The sequence below is a fragment of the Nycticebus coucang genome, chromosome 9 (assembly GCF_027406575.1).
Source record: "Nycticebus coucang isolate mNycCou1 chromosome 9, mNycCou1.pri, whole genome shotgun sequence".
NCBI classification, from domain to species: Eukaryota; Metazoa; Chordata; class Mammalia; order Primates; family Lorisidae; genus Nycticebus; species Nycticebus coucang.
The window spans coordinates 81805172-81829986 of NC_069788.1; the positions used below are offsets into that span (position 1 = coordinate 81805172).

Below are 24815 nucleotides of genomic sequence, written 5' to 3' on the forward strand. Positions count from 1 at the left end.
GTATGAAGTAAGGGTCCCATTTCATTCTTTTGCATGTGGTTATCCAGTTTTCCCAACACCATTTGCCGAAAAGACTGCCTTTTGTCCACTAATGGTCTTGGCACCCTTGTCAAAAATATTTGACCACCTACCTGAGGGTTTATTTCTGGGCTCTCTATCTTATTGTTCTGTATGTCTGTTTTTATGCTAATGCTACACTGTTTTGATTACTGTAGCTTTGTTGATAAGTTTTAAAATCAGAAAGTGTGAGTTGTTTACTTCGATCTTTTTCAAAATTGTTTTTGGCTATGCTGATCCCTTGAAATTCACTATGAATCTTAGGCTGACTTTTTCTATTTCTGGAGAAAAACACTGTAAAAGTTTTTTTTTTTTTTTTTTTGTAGAGACAGAGTCTCACTGTACCGCCCTCAGGTAGAGTGCCGTGGCGTCACACGGCTCACAGCAACCTCTAATTCTTGGACTTACGTGATTCTCTTGCCTCAGCCTCCCAAGCAGCTGGGACTACAGGCGCCCGCCACAACACCCAGCTATTTTTTTTTTGTTGTTGCAGTTTGGCCGGGGCTGGGTTTGAACCCGCCACCCTCGGCATATGGGGCCGGCGCCCTACTCACTGAGCCACAGGCACCGCCCATCATTGTAAAAGTTTTAATGGGGACTGCGCTAAATTTGTAGATTACGTTAGATTTTAATGACATCAATATTAAGCTTTTCTATCCATAAAAACCATTTTTTTGGTGTCATCTTTAATTTTTTTCTGCAAATTTTATAGTTTTCAATGTACAAGTCTTTTACCTCCTTCATAAGTTGACTTCTAAGTATTTTATTCTTTTTGAGAGAATCATACTTATGGTTCTAAAATATTGGAAATTACCTTACTGTCAAAGGGACTATCCTATATACCCAGTGAAATATTAGGCATTTATCCATCAAAACATTTATACATATAGATATATAATGAAAACATAGGTGAAAAAGGCAGCATAGAACTTTTCAGAAATAGCATAATCTTAAAAAAGAATCACTCCTGAAGTATCAACTGTGGTCATCACTGGCTGGTATGGCTATGGATTTTTTTTTATTGATATATAATAGTTGTATGTATTTGGAGGTACATGTGGTATCTTGATACATGTATACAATGTGAAGTGAATGATCAAATTACAGTAATTCGGATGTCCATCATCTTATTTATCTTTTGTGTTGGGAACATCACAATTATTCTTTTTTAGCTATTTTGAAATACAGGGTCCAGCAGAAGTAATGCCCTTTTGTGCTTGAGAGGGATATTGTTATGTTACAGAATTACATGCTTATGATTTTGTACTAAAAGATTGGTATAGATTACCAGCTCATAAAAATGTGGCAATATTTGTGTCATTATTGTAATTTGCATTATTTGCATGTAATTCTGCATGCAAATATCAAGCTCATAAAAATGTGGCAATATTTGTGTCATTATTGTAATTTACATTATTTGCATGTAATTATGCATGCAAATATCAATATCACACTCAAGTACAAAAGGGCATTACTTCCGCTGGACCCTGTACACAACAAATTATTGTTAGCTATAATTTTCCTACTGTACTCTTCAAAACTAGAACTTATTCCCTCTCACTATAATTCTGTACCTCTTAACCAACTTCTCTTCATCCCTTCGTCTCCTTTTCCCTTCCCAGCTTCTTGTAACCACTAGTCTACTCTCTACCTCTGCGTAATCCCTTTACTAGCTCCCACATGAGCAAGCACATGTGATATTTTTCTGTTCCTAGCTTATTTCATATAACACAGTGACCTCCAGTTTCATCCACATTACTGCAAATGACTGAATTTTATTTTTAAATTATTTTTATTATTGTTTTATTAAATCATAGCTGTGTACATTAATGTAATCATGGGGTACAATGTGCTGCTTTTATATACAATTTAAAATGTTTTCATCAAACTGGTTAACATTGCCTTCACGGCATTTTCTTAGTTATTGTGTTAAGACATTTATATCCTACACCTAGTAAATTTCACATGTACCCTTGTAAGATGCATGGATTTTATTCTTTATATGGCTGAATAATAGTCCATTGTGTGTATATTCCACATATTCTTTATTTATCTATTAATGGACACAGTTGATTCTAATTCTTGGCAACTGTGAATAGTGCTTCAATAAACATGGGAGTGCAGACATCTCTTCCTTTCTTAATAAATAAATAAAGTAAATTTATTTCCTTTCTTTTGGATATACCCACCAGCAGGATTGCTCGATCACATGGCTGTTTTTCATTTCTGAAACTTTCCTCTATCCTTCAGTATTGCTAAAACAAGTACATATTTCTTTTCATGAGAATTAAAGGTAACAATTTAAAAAATGATTTTTAAAAAGATAGGTTTAATTACAGCAGAGAAAATACTTTAATGAGTGCTGCCTCTTAGGTACAGGTTAACAGCAGAGAAAGAGCTATGATAGGAACCAAGGAAATCTAACAGAAAAGATTTACTGTGGTGGATGAGATTATGTATGTAAAAATCACAAACAAAATTAGCTGAAACGAGGCATGAAAAATTGAACCCACAGATTAGAGGCCATTGACTCCTTGTCTCAAAGAATCCCTTGTGAGCTGCCTAAATTTTTAAATGTTAAGTCTGTACCATTTGCATTTGAGTCTACATGCTCATCTAAGCTATCAGAGCTCACTTGGTCTCCAAAGCACTTTCTTCATGATAAAACAAGCTCTCGGGCGGCGCCTGTGGCTCAGTCGGTAGGGCGCCGGCCCCATATACCGAGGGTGACGGGTTCAAACCCGGCCCTGGCCAAACTGCAACCAAAAAATGGCTGGGCGTTGTGGCGGGCGCCTGTAGTCCCGGCTACTCGGGAGGCTGAGGCAAGAGAATCGCTTAAGCCCAGGAGTTGGAGGTTGCTGTGAGCTGTGTGAGGCCACGGCACTCTACCGAGGGCCATAAAGTGAGACTCTGTCTCTACAAAAAAAAAAAAAACAAAAAAAACAAAAACAAGCTCTTAGCAAATACAACCCAGAAGAGGTTCATAATGTAGCCATGTCACTTGTACTGGGACATGTTTTCATCACTTGCTCAGGGAAGGGTCAGAGGGGACAGCTCAGCATAGAGAAAGAGGCTGCCTTGAATAACCCAGGCTTATTCTTTCCTCTCCTATAAAAGGGGGTATAATCCCTACCTCCTCTTGTTCAGAGGAGCAAACATCATGTATGGAAGACATCCCCCCCACCACAGTTGAAGTAGAGAGCTCAGGCGGGAGCAGCTTCAGCCAAGGCAGGGGGCTCTGTGACACTCGAAAAACATGGGCAGTCTACCAATAGCGTTTCAGATAGATCCCTCTGGCTGCATTGTGAGGCTACAGCACAGTCACTTAACGGGTTTCCACTTAAGACTAACCACCTCAAGCAGTGTCTCTTTTACCTCCTAATTTTGTGTCTCAGGCCACAGGCTGTCTCCCTTAGTCCAGCCCCTAGGCAATTTCTGGCACCCATCAAATATACTGAATAAATGAATCAGACAGTAGCATCCAGTTCTGATCTTACAACCCGCTCTGACTATTCTTTACACCTCTACCCTGTAGCACATAATCAAGAGAGAGACACCATTGCATCACCTTGAGAACAGCACTTCCATTCCTCTGGATACAGACCCCTTTCCAGGCCTTCCACAACACACGTGCTGCAGGACTGGACACCCTTCAACTACCACCTGCAGTCAGGCCCACCTGCCTTCTGTGCTGACTTCACAACAATGCTTCTGAACCTCTCCTGAGGCTCTGGTTATACTGTGAAGGGTCTAAGCTAACACCAAAGAAGGACACCTTGCTGGGCCCCATCCAGTGTGTCTTCCCCAACTGAAAGTGGGCAAACAGACCCACAGTGCTCCATGTAGCCTCTCATCAAATACCATAAATACAGTAATCTTTGTATTATACAAAAATGAAGGTTTCGAAAGGAATTATTCTCTACGGTTCGGATCCTCCATCACTGTGTCATTCTTTACTTAAAAACAAACTGCCTGTAAATACATCCCACTGATTTTATTTCCAGATAGTATTTCCATATAAAGCTTTCAAATTTTCATTTCTAAATTAAACTGAAGGTTTTTTTTTTTTTATCTCCTCCAGCAATTTTGTAGGCAAATTAAATATGTTTGTGCTTTAGGGAAGAAGTTTTATAGTAATTAACAAAAAGTTGGGTTTTTGAACCTAGAGACCTGTGGCATCATAACCACAGTACACTGACACCATCCTGGCAGCACTTATTTTTTTTGTTAAACTAGAAACTATGTGGCATAGATGATGTATGCTTTGTTGAGTGAGAAATCTAACCTAAAAAATCAAGCTTCACTTACAGTTAAAAATAGACTTTTCCTGACACAGATCAAAGATTCCTAGCTATGTTCAAAGGTTGCCAGGGAACTTGTGCTTGCCAACAGCAAGGACGGGGGGACAGGCACTTGTGCTTTGTGAACTGAGCGAGTCCTCTGAGGAACAGAGGAAGTGAAATCCACTCTGTGTGCTGCCTCGTGAAGCCCTGGCTTACTTCTCTACCTCCTGCAGTGAGGCTGGAAAACCTTTCAACAAAGCAAGGGCTCACACTCCTGCCTCCTTCTGAGAACACAGGAAACCAACGCAAAGTATGTAGAGCAAGCATACACTGGAGTGCGTTCATGCTAACTGTTTCGTTTAATTTGCCTACACTCTTTCTATCCCATAGATTAGGTCAAGTGAGTTATAAGAAGTCTGAGGGGAGTGTGATGAAGGAAGCTGTGAGCAGGGATGGGTTCTGGCCACCCCGACAGAGTTGACCCCACAATCACTTCTGTGGAAACTGAGGGCAGAGGGAAAGGACAGGTTTGGGCCAGGAGGGTTTTTCACGTCCTCAGTGAATGCACTAGGTGTTTCCTGGCTCTTCGGCAGATGTCAGAATGGGAGGCAGGCACGCGAGTTAACACAAGTAGTGAGTAGAGCAACTTCTACAGTGTGTTCTGCAACCCAAGTGTCTGTCCATTCATGCCACAACACGGGTGGACCTTGAGAACGTTATGTTTAGTGAAATAAGCCAGATACAGTGTATGATTCCCCTTAAATGAGGTTCTTACAGTAGGTAAAACCAGAGACAGAAAGTAGAATAGAGATTACCAGGGGTTAGTGGAGAGAGGAAGGAAGACTTATTGTTTCATGGAGTTTCTGTTGGAGGAAGATGAAAAAGTTTTGGGTGTGGACAGCAGTGATGGGCATACAGCATTATGAATGTATTTAATGCCACTGAATCTTACACTTATAAATGGTGAAAATAATAAATATTATGCTATGTATATTTTTACCACAACTAAAAAAACAGTTAAGGAAGGCTTGAGCCAGGGAAGTTCAGGAAACACTTGAGAAGGAGCAGTGGGATGTTGATGGCACCGAGGATGAAAATGTCCAAGGAGTGGTGTGTGTGTGTGTGTGTGTGTGTAAGAGAGAGAGAAAGTGGGGGAGGTGGGGAGGGCAGAGAGAGAGAGAGAGAAAGGGGTTAGGGGAGGAGAGAGAGAGAGAGAGAATGAGAATGAGCTGAATTTAAGGTGCTGGCTAGAAGAAATCCAAGCAAGGTATGAGGAATTCTAAGCTAAACATTAAATGTGAAATTACAGCTGGCAGCTAGAAACCAAACCCCTGGGTGCTACCCAGAGAGAGCTCAGTTTGACTCCAGAGTAATGTCATGGCCACGTTTGTGGCTCTCCAGCAGTGCAGAGAAGGTCATGACAGAGGGGCCAGGCTCAAGTTGTCTAATAGGTGACCAGCTCTCTTTCCTCATAAGAGGTAGAGCTAGAATCTCATAGTGGTTCTGGGTCCTCAGGCTTCTTGAGGGGAAGAGCCATCCCTGGTCATTGTTTCAACCACCTCCCCTTCTTCTGAACAGCACAGATGGCCAGTATGCACTGGCACCTGCCTTACTAAGCCCAAGGGCTGTGTCTTCTCATTATTGTGGGTAATCACAAGAAGATACAAAATCAAAACCCACGAGAGAAGCAAAAACTAACGAAAGCAGAGATTCCCTGTCCAGTTCGTTATCAGTTGACTAGAATAAGAGTAGGCACTCTAGTAACTTTCTCACACTCCATCTTTACTATTCTTCAACTAATAGGCAAATGGCCAAAGCTCCTATAAATATATGCATAATTCATTTTTAAGCAGTCAAACCCCACTTTTATGGCAAAAACTTCTCTTTTACCAGAAAATAAACTGTTTTGAATGAGGGTAAAATATATTTTGTGTAAGAGGAGAACAAGAAGCACAAAAAATTTAACTGCTATTCAAAACTCAATTTTAAAGAATGCGAGTAAATTTTCCAAATAATGTAACAACTTCTTTCACAAAAGGCCAAATACTTCACAAGTCTGTTGCTCGAGGATCTCTAGTGAGTTTATAATTATTATTCTACTGTAAGTCTGACTTCTTTCAGGCTTTTATTTTCTAAAATGCGGAAAATGGCCTCAAGGAACAAAGTCCATGATTAACTTACTCCTCCCATAAGTATCTTATTTTTTTCATAAGAAGCTTTAAAAAAGTTGGTCTCTTCATTTAACACTTCTACTTTCTAGAACAAAATGTTAAATGAAGCAATTAATTCAGAAAAATCTTTCAATAAACAGGTCTGAATATATATTCAACTGCACTGTTAAAAAAAAATTAAAAACATGAAATACGATTTTCCACTTCACAAAGAACTAAAGCTTTTAAGGATTCCAGTATTGGAGAGGAATAAGGGGATGGGTTATCTCACACACCTGGATTGAAGTGCATTCAGGGGCTACCTCTCTGGAAAGTGTTTGGACAACATTAAGGGTCTTTGAAAACTCATACTCTTTTTTTTTTTTTTTTTTTGTAGAGACAGAGTCTCACTTTATCACCCTTGGTAGAGTGCCGTGGCATCACACAGCTCACAGCAACCTCCAACTCCTGGGCTTAGGCGATTCTCTTGCCTCAGCCTCCCAAGTAGCTGCGACTACAGGCACCTGCCACAACGCCCGGCTATTTTTTTTGTTGCAGTTTGGCTGGGGCTGGGTTTGAACCCGCCACCCTCAGTATATGGGCTGGCGCCCTACCCACTGAGCACAGGCACTGCCCGAAAACTCATACTCTTTTGACACAGTACTTCCTTTCTTTGAATCCAACTTAAGGAAGGTTCAAAGATGTGGACAACAATTGTAACAAAAGATTTATGTAACAGCATTGTCAGGAACAAGACAACTAGTACTCTCACCACTACTATGTAAAATCTTACTGGAATTATCAGTCAACTCCAGAGAAAGACATGAGAGTTATAAGATTAAAAACAAAGAGATGAAATTATCTTTATGTCCAGATGATTAGTTTCCTAGAGCACCCAAAAAAAATCAACTGAAAAACTACTGCAAACATAAGATAATTTGATAAGGGAAAGGATGTGAAAGCAAGACCCAAAATCCACAGCATTTTTATAAACGATAACTATTTAAAAGACAAAATGGAAGAGAAAACTCCAGTTTACAACAGCTAGGCATTAACTTAATAAGCAATATGCAAAAAGGCCAGGCATGGTGGCTCACTCCTAATCCTAGCACTCTGGGACGCTGAGGCAGGTGGATTGCTTAAGCTCAGGAATTAGAGACAACCTGAATAAGAGTGAGACCCCGCCTCTACTAGGAATAGAAAAATTACTGGACATTATGGCAGGTGCCTGTAGTCCCAGCTACTCGTGAGTCTGAGGGAGAAGGATTGCTTGAACTCAGGAGTTTGAGGTTGCTGTGAGCTAGGCTGATGTTATGGCACTCTAGCCTGGGCAATAGAGTGAGACGCTGTCTCAAAAAAAAAAAAAAAAAAAAAAAAAAGCAAAAGCAAAATTCACATGAAGAAAACTTTAAGATATCCCTAAAAGACCTGACAATGGCATTGGAAAACAGGAAGACACAGCATACTCTTAGAAGAGGTGCGCATCATAATATGCCAGCCCCTCCTCAGGTATTTTAAAAATGGGATCCTAATAAAAATGCCAACAGTATAGCCGGGCATTGTGGCGGGCGCCTGTAATCCCAGCTACTCGGGAGGCTGAGGCAAGAGAATCGCTTAAGCCCAGGAGTTGGAGGTTGCTGTGAGCTGTGTGATGCCATGGCACTCTACCGAGGGCCATAAAGTGAGACTCTGTCTCTACAAAAAAAAAAAAAAAAAATGCCAACAGTAGCCAGGTGATATAATGTGCACCTGTAGTCCCAGCTACTTGGGAGACTGAGACAGGATTGTTCGAGTCCAGGAGTTCAAGAATAGCCCAGGCAACACAGAAAGTCTCTGTGTCTAAAAAACTAAATAAGGAAAACAAAAATGCCAACAGCCTTTTCTGCAGTGAGATAAGCCAATTCAAAGTTCTGTATGTAATAATGTTGATATTATTAGGAATTATTTTAATAGAATGTAGCCATAATCAGTGATTTTAGAAATCAAGATTTTCAGTATAAGACAAGGAGATAAGATTATAAAAATCCAAGAAAAAAGTGAAACAATATAATGTTAAAATTGAACTAAAAATATTACTATGAATGCATAAACAAAATAATGTATATTCAAGGTCCCTCCATTGAGAGCTCTTAAAAGTAGTATCCGTCCAGCAGCAATGAGCACCCCTACTACTTTGGTAGGGAGAGAACTTTTGGTCTTTAGTATCACTCCCCACTGAAAGGAACCAAGGCTCTTTGAAAAATGGCTGATTCCAAGTCTGGGATAGGGAAAATACAAAATGAGCCTTGGGGACATTTCGCTGTGTCCCCACAGAAATCAAGGAATCAAAAATAAATGAAGCTATGTAAAAAGCTTCATAGACTATGAGCTAGTCTAGGGGGCACTCAATGGTTAAAATTATGCATTTGTACACCAGAAAGAATAATTTACTATATTAAAACACACTTAAATCAACGACATTAGCTCATAATGTTATTAAAGAGAAAGCCAGAAAAAAAGCAAAAGTTATCACCATTTAAGGGAAATTAGTAACTAAAAGACAAAGAATTAAGCTTATCCTTTTCTAGTAGGAACTATATCTTCAGCTGGTAAGGAAAATCACTGTTTTCAGCGGAATGCTAGATTAAATGTTGAACCCTCTAGTGAAACTATTGACTCAGGCAAGGCTTATCAACATATTTAAAATACTGACATATGGTTGAGGGGGAATAGACATTGGCAGGATGCCAAAATACACACAGTGGAGTATTACTATTACTTTCTGAATTGCGAAGGAAACATAATTGTTCAGCAGAGAGATCAATCTGTCATCGCCCTAATTCAGTGGTAAAATTTAAAATTTATCACTTCTGATAGGTAATCAGAGATTATACAACTGCCAAAACAATGACACTATTTCCTGAGTTACATAGCACCACCTTTGATGTATTCCAGACAAAAAGGTTTCCTTTTATTGGACCCACTGAAGGTAAGTGAGATATTTTTCAGAATAACTATTTGGGCTGATTTAGCAAGTCAGTGTTGTGGTTTAAGGTACTCCCACATTGGCACTGCCCCCAGCTGTCTGGCAAAGCAAAAACAAATTTCTGTTGTTTTCATTATAGGTTTCAATTATAGGTACTTTCATTATAGGTTTCAATTTATTTCAAATATTTGAATATAATGACTAGCATACAATAAAAAGAAATCAGGTACACAAAGAAGATATCACGAACAAAACAAAGACTGCAGGTACTGGTCCTATGAAACAGCTATACTTTCTATACTTACAGAAATGACAGGTTTGATGGAATGTGCCAGAATAGGAAAATATCTTAAATGACACTGCAGATTAAAAAAAGAACTTAATAGGGTGGCGCCTGTAGCTCAGTGGGTAAGGGCACCAGCCACATATACTGAGGCTCATGGGTTGGAACCCGGTTCAGGCCAGCTAAAACGACGACGACAACTGCCAACAAAAAAATAGCCGGGTGTTGTGGTGGGTGCCTGTAGTCCCAGCTACTTGGGAAACTGAAGCAAGAATTTGAGGTTGCTGTGAGCTGTGACACCCTGGTGTTCTACGCAGGGTGAAAGCTTGAGACTCTGTCTCCAAAAAAAAAAAAGGAACCTAATAGAACTTCGAGAAATGAAAAAAAAAAAAATCAGAAATTAAAAGCTCAACAAAAGGGTTCAAGACATATAAACAAACCTGAAGATTATCAATGAGGTAACAGAAATTGAGAATGAGTGTTCAGAAATGCTGATAGCAATTTAAGAGGGTATATGACTACAACAAAAAATGGGGCCAGATTCAGCACCTGTAGCTCAAGTGGCTAAGGCGCCAGCCACATACACCAGAGCTGGCAGGGCCTGCCAAACAACAATGACAACTACAACCAAAAAAAAAAAAAAAAAAGCTGGGTGCTGTGGCTGGCGCCTGTAGTCCTAGCTACTTGGGAGGCTGAAGCAAGAGAATCCCTTAAGCCCAGGAGTTGGATGTTGCTGTGAGCTGCGATGCCACAGCACTCCACCCAGAGCAACAGCTTGAGGCTCTGTCTCAGAAAGAAAAAAAAAAAAAAATGGGACCAGGCGTGGTGGCGCATGCCTTTAATCTTAGCACTTGGAAGGTAGAGGGGGGTGGACTGCCTGATCTCATGGATTCGGGACCAGCCCAAGCCAGAGCAAGACCCTGTCTCTAAAAATAGCCGGGCACAGTGGTGGGTGCCTGTAGTCCCAGCTACTTGAGAAGCTGAGGCAACAGAATCGCTTGAGCCCAAGAGTTTGAGGTTGCTGTGAGCTATAACTCCACGGCACTCTACGTAGGGTGACAAAGTAAGACTGTCTCCAAAAAAAAAGGTACATTTTGCATTTCAAACTTTTATAATGATTTATTTTTATTGTATATTATGATAAAATAAAGGACTTATATCCAGGATAAAGAACAATCAACTTAAAAACAGGCAAAAGATACGAACAGATGTCTCATCAAAGAAGATATACAAATGGCTAATAGGCATATGAAAAAATGCTTAACATCTCCACTCACTGGGGAAATACAAATCAAAACCACAGTGAGAAACTATTATATACCTCCAAGAAAGGCTATAATCAAAAAGACAATAATAAGTACTGACAAGAATGTGGACACATAGGAGCTCTCATACATCAGTGGTGGGAATGTAAAATGGTACAACAGCTTTGGAAAACAAGCTTGGCAGTTTCTTAAAAAGCTAAACATAAACTTTCCATACAAGTTGGCAATTCCTACTCTAAGGCATCTACCCAAGAGAAATGAAAATATATATTCACACAAAGACTTACATATGAATGTTCACAGCAACATTATTCATAATAGTTAAAAAAAACCCAAATGTCTATTAACTGGTAAATGAATATATTTTTCTCACTTTCTGAGTCACAGACTTTTCTTTAAGTTTTATTGAGGTATAATTTGCATACCTTAAAATGTACCCATTGTTAAGTGAAAATTGTGATTGTTTAATAATCTGATTGTTTATCTTCTTTGATATGGTATATCAATCTAAATATTTAGCATTAAAAAGAAACTGAGTAACCAACATAGGCAAGTTTCACATACATTATTCCAAGTGGAACAGCCAGATGTAGAAGACTGCATATTGCACAATTTCTTTATATGAACTGTCCAGAAAAGGCAAACCTAAAGACAGCAAGCAGGTCAGTTGTTGCCTGCAGCTGGGGATGGGAGTGGGAATTGATAGCGACTGGGTATGACGTAACTTTTGAAGGATTCTGGAAATATTCTAAAAGTGGATTGCAGTGATGGTTACACAGTTCTACGCATTTATTAAAACAATCGAATTTCCCGCTTACAACGAGTACATTTTAAGTAAATTATGCCTCAATAAAACTTTAAAAAAGAAGTCTATGGGCGGCGCCTGTGGCTCAGTGAGCAGGATGCCGGCCACATATACCAAGGGTGGCGGGTTCAGACCCAGCCCCGGCCAAACTGCAACAAAAAAAAATAGCCGGGCATTGTGGCAGGCGCCTGTAGTCCCAGCTACTTGGGAGGCTGAGGCAGGAGAATCGCCTAAGCCCAGGAGTTAGAGGTTGCTGTGAGCTGTGTGACCCACAGCACTCTACCAAGGGCAATAAAGTGAAACTCTGTCTCTACAAAAAAAAAAGAAAAGAAAAAAGGAAGTCTATGACTTGAAAAGTTAGAAGAAAAGAAAATAGAGGGATGGGAATGAAGCTACAATCAGAAGGAATACAAGGCTTTAAAAATTCTTTTATTATTAAAAAGCAAACTAAAAATAAGTGAACTCTATTCAGCTTACTAAATGAGGAAAAGGATAAAAGGAATAGGATAATTAAAGATAAAAGTGGAGAAGAATGATATTAAACACAAACAAAACAGTTAAACGGATACATGAACTTGTATAAACACCACCGCCACAAATATGGAAGAGATTAAAAGGTCCACTAAACAGTATCATGTACTAGTTAACACATGACCTACTCTAAATGGACCCACTATGGATGAGGGGTAAAGATTTATCATAGAGAAAAGCACTACACCCACTAAGTTCTCAGTCACTCTTTTAACCCTATTTCATGGACACATTCCACCTTTTATTATTTCTGAAATCTGGGTACATCTTATAATCCCTGTTGTGAGATGGCAGTGTTTAAGTGAGCAGTAGCAAAACCTTAAACCCTTGGGAGAGATCACGAATGCCTTAACACATCAACACATCTTAAGATTCGACAAAATACAGTCAGTAGTCCAAAAAGGGAAGAAAAGATATAGACCAGCCTCCATAGTAAGTACAGAAGCAAAGACTCTAAAAAAATTAATAAACCAAACAAGGCACTAAATAAAATATACTACTGTGACAAAATTGAGGTCTATCCTAGTAAGGCAAAGATAATTCAAAACCAGAAAAATCTAACACAACAATTATAATATTAATATCTTAAGGAGAAAAGTCATATGGCATTAGATAAAATTCAGCAGCAGTACACAACCAGCATGCACAGGCATGGCACCCACCAGCCTAAATGGATGAGGGCCATACTGGTGTGGACTGTGGAACACCAGCAGCCTGGGAAAGACCATTTATCAGAAACCAACAGCCACTTTTTCCATTAAACAAGGAAGTGTTGAAGCCAGTTCCTAAAATGGGAGAAAACAGTAATGCCTGCTATCACCTCTGTTATTTATGTTTTATTGGTTGTAGCCAGAAGTACAATAAAATTAAAATAACTAGTATACATTGGTATAAATATTGGAAGAGAGATAAAAGAATCTAATTACAAATGACAGGACTGTATATGTAGACTCTAGTAAAAAATTGCTAAGAGTAATAAGAAAATTTGATTAAAAACCAATCTCTCTTCATGAGATTAGCTAGAACCAATACAAGCAGAAATGGAAAAATCATAACCCAGTCAGAGTGACCAAAACTATAAAGTATTTAGGAATAAATTTAATGTTAGAGTTACAAGAAAGCCATAAAATCTTATAAGTCAGAAAACAAGACCCAGAAAAACGAAGGTGATAATACTGTCTTCCTAGATGAAAAAGACTAAAATATAACTTGAATATAATTCTAATCAATTCCTATTTTTTTCTGAACTAGATGCAATTATTTTAGCACATATAGAGAAGCACTGTTTTAGAACAGCTGAGAAAGGATTATCAAACAAGACCAGTGAGGGAACTGGCTTGATCAATGTGAAATTCTCCTGGACATGTGGATTTACTATGTAGAATTTACCCTTTTGGGCAACAGTGAAAATTTAAGTGTCAGTGGGAGTATGTTGCATGCCATTCTTACTAGGTATAATGAGAAATGGAATCTGAGAATAGAAAGCCAGATGTATTACAGAACAGATGGCCTGGAGAAAGAGGTGTGTACAGACTTGGAAGAAGCAGAGGAAGTGTACTCTCAGGACTGCATTGGTACTTGCACAGGCTCCACCCTGCACAAGAAAGAGGTGTGGCATATGCCAGTGTGCCTATGTCAGGGCAAGAGCCGAGCTCCAGCTGGAACAGCTTCTACCATGAAGGTATTCCCAGATACCCAAATTATTGGGCCTCCTGAAGCTAATGAAATGAGGAGTCTTATGCAAGTATTCCTTTCTTTGCTGTCTCACCACTGGGTTGTTAACTGTAGGAGAGTAGGGGCTTGATTTTGTTTAACTCTATACCCCCAGTACCTAGAACCACTTTTACAGGTGCTCATTATGTTTGATGAATGAGTGAGCAGCATCAGAAAGCATGGACTATTTGGGAGGAGGGAGACGTGTCAAAAAATGACTTTGTATGCATACGATCTACCACAAAGGCAAATCAAATAGCCAAATACAAGCTCTGCAAAATGCAGCGATGGAAAGCCTGGATTTCTAGCAAAGAAAGTAAAGAAAATTCAGATATCCACCCATATACCTACCCAACTAACATTCCTTTCTTTCCTCCCTTTGCTTCATACATTTGCACCAAGTTCCTGCTATATATCCTGCAGCATGGAAGGCATGGGGAGTAAAACTATAAAAGAGACAAAATTCCTGAACTCATTGAGTTCATACTTAATACAAATTAATTGTAAAAGTCTCTTTATTATAAATTTAAGGTACAAAAAACATCTGATGTTTATTTGGCACACTAGTCTTGTATTTTAGTAAATGTAAAGGTTTTAAGACATTTGATAAAAGTTTCATTGATAAGGTTTAAGAACCCCAACCTCAAAATCCCCTAATGAAGGGGTTCTCAGATAGAAAGGGGTGACTGTGCCACTCCAAGGGAAATTTAAAGTAAAGAGCACCTAATCTCTAATAAAGAACCCCTGAATAGAGGTAATCCTCAAATGATTCGTAACAAAGAATGTCCATAAAGTGCTATAGCTATAGTTCTTATGTCTCTCACATTAGAAAAATGAAGTTCTGCTAGAATTTTTACAATTATTCTACTTGTAACTATTTTCTGAATTGTTAGAGTTCTAAGACAAATGAGAATCAATTTGTTTAAAAGTTGGCTAGCTTAATGTAATTAATATGAAAAGATTAAATTTTTCTGTTTTCTTAGTGTATTATATTAGATTTTTATCTTAAATAGCTCTGGAATTTAAAAGATTGGTTGCATGTTAATGACATTCAATGTAAAAAACCTCTCTAATAAGCAAGGAAAGATGATCCTGCAAAATACAAGCACAGTAAGGGTATAAGAAGCTAGCAAACGATCAAAACATTACTCCTTCCCCCAAAAAGCCAAAGTTTAACTTTTAAAAGACAAAAAAATTACCTTTTAAAGATGGTAGTTTTTGAAGTTCTCTATTACTGCTTGCGCTAAACCTTGAAGAATTTTGCCGTTTGTCTTTCTTCACTATGGGCTGAGAGATTGGTACTTTTATTTTAGAAGGTACTGTAGACGGGACAGCAACAAGGCTATTTTTCTTGCTGGAAATTTGCTTCCAAAACAAAAACAAAAACAAATGAATATGTACAATGGTTGGTTGTATTTAATAGCACAATTAAAATATAGAAAAACCATATGCAAAAACATAACCTGGGACTGTCCCCTGCACTCTACTGCAGACAACACCATTCCTTAGAGATGCTTGAATGTGGGGCTTATGTTCCATATCTAGAAATATGCTAGACTTTGAAAGATTAATAGATATACCTAATTTCGTACAGCTTTCTTCAAACTTTTGATTTCTAAATATTTACCACAAAGGTTAATGTAGTAGGCTAACCCCCATCTTAATCCCTGGAACCTGGGAACATGTGACCTGATTTAGCAAAAGAGACTCTGCAGATGTGATTAAGTTAAAAATCTTGAGATAGTCAATGACTGGATCATCCTGGATTATCCAGGTGAGCCCAAGGTAATCACACAGAGCCTGAGAAGAGGGAAGCAGGGAGAGTCAGACAAGAGAAGGCAATAAGATACTGGAAGCAGAGGGAGATCTGAAGATGGCACATCATTGCTCTGAAGACACAAGCAGAGGCCAGCAGCCAAAGCAGGCAGCCTCTCCAGTTGGGAAAGGCAGAAAATAGGACTCTCCTCCAGAGCCTCAGGGAGCATGGCCCTGTCCATATTTTAGTTTTAGACATGTGATTTACGTGACTATAAGATAATATGTTTGTGTTCTTTTAAGCCACAGTTGAACACTCCATAAATGATAGGTTTTCCTGGCTAGCTCACCACTTAGCCCTTAGAAATCAGAAAAAGCTGTAAAAAAGTGCTTTCCCCTGGGGCCTCAGGAAATGCTCCACTTTCTGGCTACTCTCTTTTGCAAGTATTTGCCTCTAGGCTCCTGAATCATAAAGGACCACAGGGCCGAAAGCCCCTATTTTAAATACTGGGAAGAGGTGGAGAGAGTCCAAGGGCACACAGTATCTGCAGCCGTTTCCTGGGGTAGGGTTCGGGGACTGTCATTCACAAAGACCTAAGTGGATGAGCTTGCCACGGGACCCTGTGGAGCTCAGCTTGGGCTCCCCAGAGTGAAGGGCTCTTTGGGCAACAACCAACAGACACAGTCCACAGCTGCCCAGCGGTGACGGCCAGCAGCTGTGCTGCTAAGTGCCAACCATCAAGGTCCTTTAGCAACATGCTCACTGCCCATGCCTTCCATCTGCCCACAGAAGAGTTTGTTTCTGTACATGGGAGACACAAACCCATAACACCTAGTTCAACACGTGGGATGGAGGAGAATAAAACATACCCACTCCAGCCGCAAACTAACTTGTTCTCATTCTTGAATGAAATTTACACTAAGCAGTAAGAGCTGCTTTATTTTTTAATAAGGTGCTTAAGAATGCTTGGGAAGAGTTTTCTTAGGTGAGAGACAGCCCAGAACAGCAGACAGAACTATGGCCTAGAAGTGAGGGGCCTGGGTTTCCTTCTCTCCTGCAGTCTGTGGCCTCCTCCTCAACATGTGCTTTCTTGGGCTCTGACCTTGACACCTGTCATTCTTTTCACATGATCACAAAAGCTGGGTCTTTCTTCTTAAAAACCCCATCTGTAACTCACCTCCTCCATGGAATCCCCCCAGTAAGAACTCTCCTTCTCAATTTTCTCCAGAAGCCCCTAGAAAAACCCTGATATTTGTCTCATAGTCACAAAGAGCTACTCCTGCATGTGTTACAGATCAAAATTTCTGTCCTTTGGGTGGCGCCTGTGGTTGAAACTAGGGTGCCGGCCCCATATGCCGGAGGTGGTGGGTTCAAACCCAGCCCCTGGCCAAAAACTGCAAAAAATAAAATAAAATAAAATTTCTGTCCTTTTCTTTTTCTACAATGCCAAACCCAGTGCAGCGCAATAATGACCCTGATAAACAACTGAGTAGAGGGATGAACAAAACAGCTCCACTGTTGCTTCCTACCCCCACAGGAAAATAAACTGTGCATCTTACATAACCAAGCTTACAAGACTAGGATTTGGTGAACCGACTAACTCATAAAACAGAATCAAATCCATAGGCATTGACAGTGCATTGTAGGAAAACGTGTTAAAAAACGGTTTCCACTGAAACTGAAGTTTCCACTGGAAAGAAGTTGTCCCCCAGACTGTCTCCATGCCACTGGCTCCTCTCTTTGGACCCTGCCATTTTCACCTTTCACCTTGGCAGGATCCAAGGTGGTGAACAGATCTCTCTTTAGAAAAGATCAGCGATGGGCGGCGCCTGTGGCTCAGTGAGTAGGGCGCCGGCCCCATATGCCGAGGGTGGCGGGTTCAAACCCAGACCCGGCCAAACTGCAAAAAAAAAATAGCCGGGTGCTGTGGCGGGCACCTGTAGTCCCAGCTACTCGGGAGGCTGAGGCAAGAGAATCGCTTCAGCCCAGGAGCTGGAGGTTGCTGTGAGCTGTGTGATGCCACGGCACTCTACCAAGGGCCATAAAGTGAGACTCTGTCTCTACAAAAAAAAAAAAAAAAAGAAAAGATCAGCGAGGCTCGGTGTGAACTACACACTGGAGGGATCTTGGAAGGCTCTGTCCGGTAGTCTAAACAAGAGATGATGATGTGGCATAGACCAGGACAGCAGCAAGTAAATGCAGAAAATGGGGCAGGGCAGAGATAGGTAGGGATAAATATGAAGTGCTGGATGACAGAGTGAATGTGTGGCATGGGGGAGAAGAAGGAATTGGTGGGAATTCCAAGAACTCTGGCTACAGCAGAGAGGTTGGATGGAGGCATGAATCACCAAGATAGGAAAGAAACAAGGGGAGAGAAAAGTTCCAGTGTGAATATGCTGAGTCTGAGGTACCTGCATGGCAACTCCAACATAAGATGAGGGGTCCAAAACTACCTCTCTACCTACTTCTTCCAGAAGTGATTCTCTTTTCCTATGACACAAGTCAACAGCTGAACTTCTCTTTGTCTGCTTTCTTGGTTACTGCCTGTGTTCTCCTGCTCTGGACACAGTAAGAGTCCTGCATGGTCCATTCTCTGTCTGTCTTACTGTGTCCCAGCACTTAGGAGGGTCCTGCCTGCTACGCAGTGGGTGCTTGGCAAATCCACCTGAGCTGGAGAGGGGAATTTGGTATCTAAATGGTTCCTGAAGTTCTGGGACTAAACAGAGTGCCTGGCAGAGGAAGACAAGGGAAGGAGAGAGGAGGTGAGCTGGAGCAGGAGCGGGGCTGAGGAGCAGCAGCAAAGGAGGAAGTCAGGGGGAGGGGAGAATGTCAGGTCCTTCCTGGAAGCCAGGGAAGCAGGTCTTTCAGGAAGGAAGGAAGCCAACTGTGCCACAATACCACTCAGAGGCCAAGTAAGTGTCTTCTGGGTTAGACAGCAAGGAGGTCACTCAGAGTGACTAGGGAGTCATTTTTGTGCAATAGTGTCAGAGAGGTGACAGGAGCTGAGGATTCAGTAAGACCATGAGGGTCACTGACACTTTTGAAAAATTTGGTTGAGAGAAGGAAAGTAAGTGCCCTCCTCCCAACCAAAGAGGAAGTATAAGGCTCAGAGGTGCTCTGACTGCGGAAGACAGGTTTGGGGACACTACTGACAGAAGAGCTGAGCACAGAGCTTGGACCTGACAGGTCTGCAGTGACAAGAGGAAGAAAAGGATGGTCTGATGGGCACAGATGCCTGCCAGTCTGATGCCCATTAAAGTGGGCTGAATTACCTGATGGCTGAGGTCACCTACCAAGATGCCTGTAAGCAGGAGGTGACAGAATGGCTGAGGCATGAGGAAGGCCTTACGGGGTCACTAAGCTGGGGTCACTAAAGCAGGGCACCCGATGCACACTCACAGAAGTTGTGGACAGACATTCCTCATCAGTGCCAAACATCACCACCAATAAGACGCAGGGCCAGTGCCCCAAAGGAGCACTGCTCCCACAGATGCCCCCTCCACGGCACACCCTGCCTCCTCCTGTGTACTCCGTGGAACACTTACTCAGTGCCCTTCTGTGCTGTGGCCATTCCAGGGTGCTGGGGAGCAGCTATTGCCTACATTCATTCCAACCTGCAGGCTCTCCCACAAAGTTGCAGCACCCGCACCTTACCAGGGTTCAGAGTGTGGGCAACCACCTGAGGTCATGCAGGAGAACTGCACACAGATGGGCCTCTCTCCTCCCTCAGACTCCATACCTGAGCAATTCCACTCTTTAGTATCTTTAAAAATTCTCCCCTTCTGCAATGTATGATATCTTGTATGATAGAAAGATCAACCTGCTACCTTTTATGTGCCAGAGGCTATGTGATACCATGTGCTACACCACTTAAGAGGTGTTTTTGCCTCCAAAAGCCCAGACTAAATCTGACTGAGCCTTGAGGTCTAACCACCAGTTCACAGGAAATACAAGGGAGAAGGGAACAGTTTTTAAGCCACAAAAATGCAATATGCAAAACGCAGAACGTGGGGAAACGGCAGCAGGCAGCAGGTTTCTCCGCAGAGCACTACTGACATTTGGGCCAGGTCATCCTTTGTTGTAGGGGCTGTGCACGCCCTGTGGGATGTTCACAGCATCCCTGGCCTATGCCTACCAGATGTAACCAGCCTCCTACTCCAAGCTGTGACAACCAAAAGTGTCTCCAAACGTTGCCAAATGTCCACTGGTAGGAAAAATTGCCCTTGGCTAACTATCACATCCTTCAAATGTGTGTGAACCACTTGATTTCTTTAACAACTGCAAGGAGAAAAAAGAGAGGAGAAACTTATATAGATGAAAAGAAATGCAGTACAAATGTAACAGATGTACCTTACTTGGATCTCAGGACTCAGTTCAAGACCCAAACAAACCATCTGAAAAAGAGGAGGAGGAAGCAGCAGATTTGAACATTTACTGCTGACAGTAAGGAATTATTATTATTTTTGGAGACAGAGTCTCAAGCTGTTGCCCTGGATAGAATGCAGTGGTGTCATAGCTCACAGCAACCTCCAACTCGGGCTGAAGCAATCCTCTTGCCTCAGTTTTTCTATTTTTTAGTAGAGATGGGGTCTTGTTTTTGCTCAGGCTGGTCTGGAACTTGTGAGCTCAAGCAATCCACTCGCCTTGACCTCTCAGAGTGCTAAGATTACAGGCGTGAGCCACCTCACCCAGCCAGTAAGGAATTATTGTTAATTTTTTTAGGTGTGGTAATCATGTTTTAGTTCTGCTTAAGAGTCCTTATTGAAGGATACCACATATTTGAGACTTACAAATAAAACACGATAGCTGAGATTTGCTGCAAAATAATCTAGTGCGAGAAGAGGGCCACCTGTGTGGAGGTGAGGGCTGCATAAAACAGGACTGGCTCATGCTGAAGACGGCCAAAACTCCAGGGTGGGGCCCCAGGGTTCGTCAGGCATTATCTTTACTTCTGTGTATGTGAAAATACACAGAATAAAAAATAATTTAATTTTAAGCTCTCTCTGGCTTAACCTCATTATGCCTAGACTAGACAAGCTGAACATGACTTCTCTGCTCTTTTTCTCAATCATATTCTTATATTGTTCTCAGATTTACCTTTTTTTTTTTTTTGTAGAGACAGAGTCTCACTGTACCGCCCTCAGGTAGAGTGCCGTGGTGTCACACAGCTCACAGCAACCTCTAACTCTTGGGCTTACATGATTCTCTTGCCTCAGCCTCCCAAGCAGCTGGGACTACAGGCGCCCGCCACAACACCCGGCTATTCAGATTTACCTTTCTAAACCTGTATCAGACTACTACTGCTCAAAGACTTCAGTGGCTCCCTCCTGCCTGTAGGAGAAAGAGCAAACTCCTGTGCATGGTATTCAAGGTCAGCCACTGTCGCTCCTAAACCTACTTTTCCAGGACGAATCTCTCAACACACATGCTTTATTTCAGGAATGCAGGGCTACTCTCAGATTCTCAAATGTTTTTTGACCATGTTTCTATGCCTGTTCCTTCAACATGAAATCCCTTCCTCCCCTTCTAAGACACTCCCCTACCCCAAGCACAAAGCTTATGAAATACTGAACCATCAGTTGTAGCTCAAATGCCACTTCTATTTGTTTTTTCAACTCCTCACCCATGCAATCAGACTCAGCCATCTCCTTGAGACTTACATCAGGACTGCTTCTACAAAAGATATTAAGCTTTTGGGAAGCAAGGACTGTGGCTCTTCTCCCTTTATGTAGGCAATAGCTCAAGGGCTTGCTCCCTCTTCTTCATACCATTGCCTCTCCTAAATTCCAGCCTTCATACAACTGCTTCCACACACAAATGCAGACTATATGCTCTGGCAAGGCCAAACTACTTGTCTTCCCAGATAAAACCCATTTTTGTATCTCTTTTTAAGATTTTTTAAAAAAGCATTTTGATTAAGATAGAGTGGTACTGGCAGAAGGATGGACATATCGATCAATGGGGGAGAATTAAGAGCCCATACCAATCAGTGGGAAAATACTAAGTCTCTTCAGCACATGGTTAGAATAACTAGACAGTAGCATGGAAAAGCACGCAGCAGGACCCCTACTCATGACATGGATAAAAATTAATTCAGGGCGGTGCCTGTGGCTCAGTGGGTAGGGCACTGGCTCTATATACCCAGGGTGGTGGGATAGAGCCCGGCCCCAACCAGCTAAAACAGCAATGAGAATTGCAACAAAAAATAGCCAGGTGTTGTGGCACACGCCTGTAGTCCCAGCTCCTCGGGAGGCTGAGGCAAGAGAATCTCCTGAGCTCAGGAGTTGGAGGTTGCTGTGAGCTGTGACACCAAGGCACTCTACTGAGGGTGACAAAGTGAGACTCCATCTCAAAAAAAAAAACAACAACAAATAATTTCAAGGGCAGTGCTTGTGGCTCTCTGAGTAGGGTGCTGGCCCCATATACTGAGGGTGGCGGGTTCGTACCCGGGCCCAGCCAAACTGCAACAAAAAAATAGCCAGGCGTTGTGGCGGGCGCCTGTAGTCCCAGCTACTTGGGAGGTTGAGGCAAGAGAATTGCCTAAGCCTAAGAGCTGGAGGTTGCTGTGAGCTGTGAGGCCACAGCACTCTACTGAGGGCGACAAAGTGAGACTCTGTCTCTAAAAAAATAATAATAATAATTCAAAATGGATCAAGGACCTAAATATAAGAGTTAAAAACTTCAAAACTCTTAGAAGAATACAAAGGTAAATCTTTGACCTTGGATTTAACAATGGTTTCTCAGATATGACACCAAAAGCACAAGCAACTAAAAGTAAAACAGATAAATTTGACTTCATATAAATCAAACACTTTTGTGCATCAAAGGTTACTATCAAGAAAGTGAAAAGATAACCCACAGAATGAGAGAAAATATTGAAAAACTGTATATCTAATAAGGGTCTAGTATCCAGAACATACAAAGAACTCTAATAATTCAGTAATATAAGACAATCCAGTTAAAAAATGGGCAAAGGACTTGAACAGACATTTCACCAAAGAAGATATACAAATGGCCAAAAAGCACAAGAAAAGACGCTCAACATCTTTAGCCATCAGAGAAATGTGAATGAAAACTATAATGACATACTACTTCACACCCACTAAGCTGCCCATAATTTAAAAAAAAAAAAAAAAAAAGGAAAGTTAAGTGTTACTGAGGATATAGAAAAATGCAAACCTTTGTACACATTGCTGGTGAGAATGTAAAATGGGGCAGCGATGTGGAAAAGTTTGGTGGTTCCTCAGCATAAACATAAAACTACTCTATGACCCAGCAATCTCACTTCGAGGGATATACTGAAAAGAACTGAAAACAGGCATTTAAACAAAAACCTACACACAATGTTCATAGCAGCATTATTCACAATAGACAAAATATAGAAAAACCCCACATTTCATCTGATGAGACAAAATGTGGTATGTCCAAACGAGAGAATATTACTCATCCATACAAAGGAATCAAGTATTGACACATGTGATAATACAGATGGACCTTGCAAGCCTTGTTAAGTGTAAGAAGCTATTCACAGAAGGCCACATACTGTGTGATTTCATTTATATGAAATACCCACAATAAACCCATGGAAGGATCAGATTAGTGGCAGCCAGGCACTGGAGGAGGGGAAACTGAAGAGTGAATGCCAGTAATCCCATTGTGTCCCACTGATTTCCTCTGGGGGTGAAGAAAATGCTCTGGAACCAAGTAGTGGTGATGGTCATACTACCCTCCGAGAACCCTTGAGCCTTCTAGGGTTACTGTTACCAACAGTAAGCATACCAGGAACCCAGTAAGGCATGTGCACTTCTAGTGGGTCAACTGTTCTCTGGCACAGAATAGGCATTAATGTCGGCTAAATGCTGAATGAGAAACAATAGGTGTGCTTCCTTAGTTTAGGTATTTACTTCTAAAATAATAACTGGCTATCTATCTTCAAATTGTGAGAAATCTTTATAAAGAAGTATTATACTGTTAGCTACCTGTCTTGGGTAAAATCTAAGAAAGACTTGATTCTTCCTTATTTGTCACTCTTCTATAATAACAGGCAATGGGTAGTTTTGTTTGTATCTATTCACTGAGGTGATAGGTGATAGATGCCCTGGAATTTACTTCAGCCTTTTACGGCTTAATGATGGAAAATTACTTACCCACCTCTGTATTATTTATCAAACCCATATCAAAGTAGCCGATCTTTCCCCTTCACTAGAAGCCACTGAAAGCCAGTGGTCTCTGAGGACCCTGCGCTAGTACCATGTCCCACATCTGTCTAGAAAGTGGCAGCACACCAGGCACACCGAGCAGCTGTGTTTTCTAGGGGTAATGTGGGTGGCCTACAATCTGAAATGCTGATTGAGATGCTTTTTGGCCATTCAAATGGAAGCTACACCATTAAAATGGAGGCCTTCCTCTCCTCCTCCTTCCCAGGGCCTCTTTACTGAAGTGACACTTGGGCCTTGGGCAAGGATATGTCTGATGGTGTGGGATTCTGGAGTCACTGGCTGGGGCTGTCTGGAGAGGGAAGGTAAAACCGCCATCCAGCATGGCAAAGTGAGGAGATGCACTGCCCAGAAAGGCCTCTGACTCTGCAACATTGGGACTCAGGTGCCAGCCAAGTAGGTAAGCTGCTGCTCTGGCCAGGACCCCTCCTAGGCCCACAGAGAGATACGGGGTGAAGGGCACTGTTTCCCTAGGGGTACAAGGCCCTCTCCCAGGTCTTCCCCAGCAGCCAACATGCAAAGCTGCACTTGCTAAAGTAGACAGAACAAGACACCAGAGGCATCTGTCATGCTCACGAAGAAGTGCCCTTTCACAGTTACTAACACGAGACACATCAACCCTGAATGCTCAAAGGGTCCTCCCTGCTGCCCCTGCCTCACTACCTCCTAGGCAGCTGGGCAACAGTACCCCAATAACTTCGGAGTAAAAAAAAAAAAAAATCCTGAGCAGCAGATACATGGATGTTTGTTAATCTCTATACTTTGAAATATTATACTCAAACAACAAAACA

At 41.4% G+C, this 24815-nt stretch overlaps 1 protein-coding gene across 5 annotated transcripts in view; it reads right to left on the minus strand.

The window, feature by feature from the left end:
* PPP2R5C (protein phosphatase 2 regulatory subunit B'gamma) overlaps positions 1 to 24815 on the minus strand; it is a 157818-nt gene that overhangs the window by 118108 nt on the left and 14895 nt on the right. For all 5 annotated transcript variants that reach the window (XM_053601597.1, XM_053601594.1, XM_053601595.1 and 2 more), the window contains exon 3: positions 15252 to 15417. In XM_053601597.1, the coding sequence (XP_053457572.1) occupies positions 15252 to 15417 (166 nt within the window). The remainder of the gene's footprint in view (positions 1 to 15251; positions 15418 to 24815) is intronic.